This window comes from Chinchilla lanigera, unplaced genomic scaffold, assembly GCF_000276665.1.
Source record: "Chinchilla lanigera isolate Chin_1 unplaced genomic scaffold, ChiLan1.0 scaffold00081, whole genome shotgun sequence".
NCBI classification, from domain to species: Eukaryota; Metazoa; Chordata; class Mammalia; order Rodentia; family Chinchillidae; genus Chinchilla; species Chinchilla lanigera.
This window is the reverse complement of record NW_004955482.1, coordinates 7376333-7378059: the sequence shown is the minus strand read 5'-3', so window position 1 is coordinate 7378059 and position 1727 is coordinate 7376333. Positions and strand designations below refer to the sequence as shown.

The 1727-nt window shown below is 44.2% G+C and overlaps 1 protein-coding gene across 1 annotated transcript in view; it reads left to right on the top strand.

The window, feature by feature from the left end:
- Gpn3 (GPN-loop GTPase 3) overlaps positions 1 to 1727 on the top strand; it is a 16952-nt gene that overhangs the window by 5892 nt on the left and 9333 nt on the right. Inside the window, exons 3-4 of the mRNA XM_005403151.2 lie at positions 396 to 563; positions 1586 to 1710. Coding sequence (XP_005403208.1) covers positions 396 to 563; positions 1586 to 1710 — 293 coding nt within the window. The remainder of the gene's footprint in view (positions 1 to 395; positions 564 to 1585; positions 1711 to 1727) is intronic.

Below are 1727 nucleotides of genomic sequence, written 5' to 3'. Positions count from 1 at the left end.
TTTATTTTTAAGACATCATGTCACTAAATTGCCAAGGTTAGGCTCAAACTTGCAACCCTCCTGCCTTAACCTCCTGAGTAGCTGGGATTATGGGCATGCACCATGTGATGGCATTCTTATAGCATTCTGCACCATACATTTTTCTCACTTGGTAATATACTTAGGAGATTGTATCAGTACTTAAAGAGCCTTCCCCCTCCTTTTTATGGCTGCATAGTACTCTATTGTACAGTGTCTGGCTATACAATAATTTATTGGTCAGTTCCTCATTGATAGACACTACTACAGTGAAAAAAATAATTTCAAATGTGAGTTCTTATATAATTGTTACTCCTGGGGAGTATAACAATTTTTGAGTGAACACTTCTATTCTGGGTCCTATCTGTCCCTTTCAGACATTCGGGAGCTGATTGAAGTGGACGATGTGATGGAGGATGACTCTCTGCGGTTCGGTCCAAATGGAGGATTGGTGTTTTGCATGGAGTATTTTGCCAATAATTTTGACTGGCTAGAGAAATGTCTTGGCCATGTGGAAGATGACTACATCCTTTTTGACTGTCCAGGCAAGTCAGCAATGTGAATGTGTCCCTTACCTTGAAGGTGTGATTGTGTTCTCAGTGGGAGAAGGTGTGGTGAGCATTTATAACCCTAGGTTGTAGTGCAGTAAGATACCAAGGTCTTAACTTCATCCGCTGATGCTGTCGAGGGCTTCTGGTACACTGGCAGCACCACAGAGAGCAAGGGAGCCACGGTCTCTGTCTTCATGGGACTCATAGTCCACAGAGTGCACGCATGTGAATGAAATCACCCCTATGGTGATGTAATACTCACTTGGGACCAGCATCCCACAGAAGTAACAGACGTCATGAAGCAGGGAGGTTAGAGAGGCTTCAGATCCAGTGGCCACTAAACCAAGCTGTGATGTGAAAGTGAAAGTGAAAAGACAGTGGTCCAGGCAGAGGGCACAGCAGCACAACGTCCTCGAGCAGGAAGGAGTAGACAGGTGTGAGGCACTGCAAGGGCCAGAGTGGCTGGAGCACAGTGAACAAGGAGGAAGATGCCATGTGGTAAGCCTGGTGACTACAGATGGTTTCTTAAGACCTGAACCTAATTCAGCTGATCACTTGTGGCCCTCATTTGTTTTCTTTTGCTCCTAACTGAACATCCCTGTAGTAAGAGTATGCATCAAAAATGTAGGTTTGGTAAGTGCTTCCAAACTGCACAAGCTTTGTACCACTAATACTCACTTTTCCCTAACGCTGGGTATTGAGTTCAGGGTGTGCCAGGCAAGCTCTTACCGTGTAGCCACATTCCCAGCCTTAGCACTCACTTTTCATTGGCACAATATGTAGTTTGAGGAGCTTCATTTTCTACATTAGGCTGGATAGTTTGCCCGAGATTCCCACGGAGGCATTACCTTAGGTTTTAGGATTGTTTTGAGAGGCTAGAAGGCCCTGTAAAAACTGAATACATTATTACTAAGAAATGATTGCTTTTTCCACCATCATCTTATGGGTAAAACTTCTGTTCTCTGATACTTAACCTACTTCCTGTTTATATCATTCTCATGATCCTCTTCATGTAGGTCAGATCGAGTTGTACACTCACCTGCCTGTGATGAAACAGCTGGTCCAGCAGCTGGAACAGTGGGAGTTCCGAGTCTGTGGCGTGTTCCTTGTTGATTCTCAGTTCATGGTAGAGTCCTTTAAGGTATGAAAATAAATCTG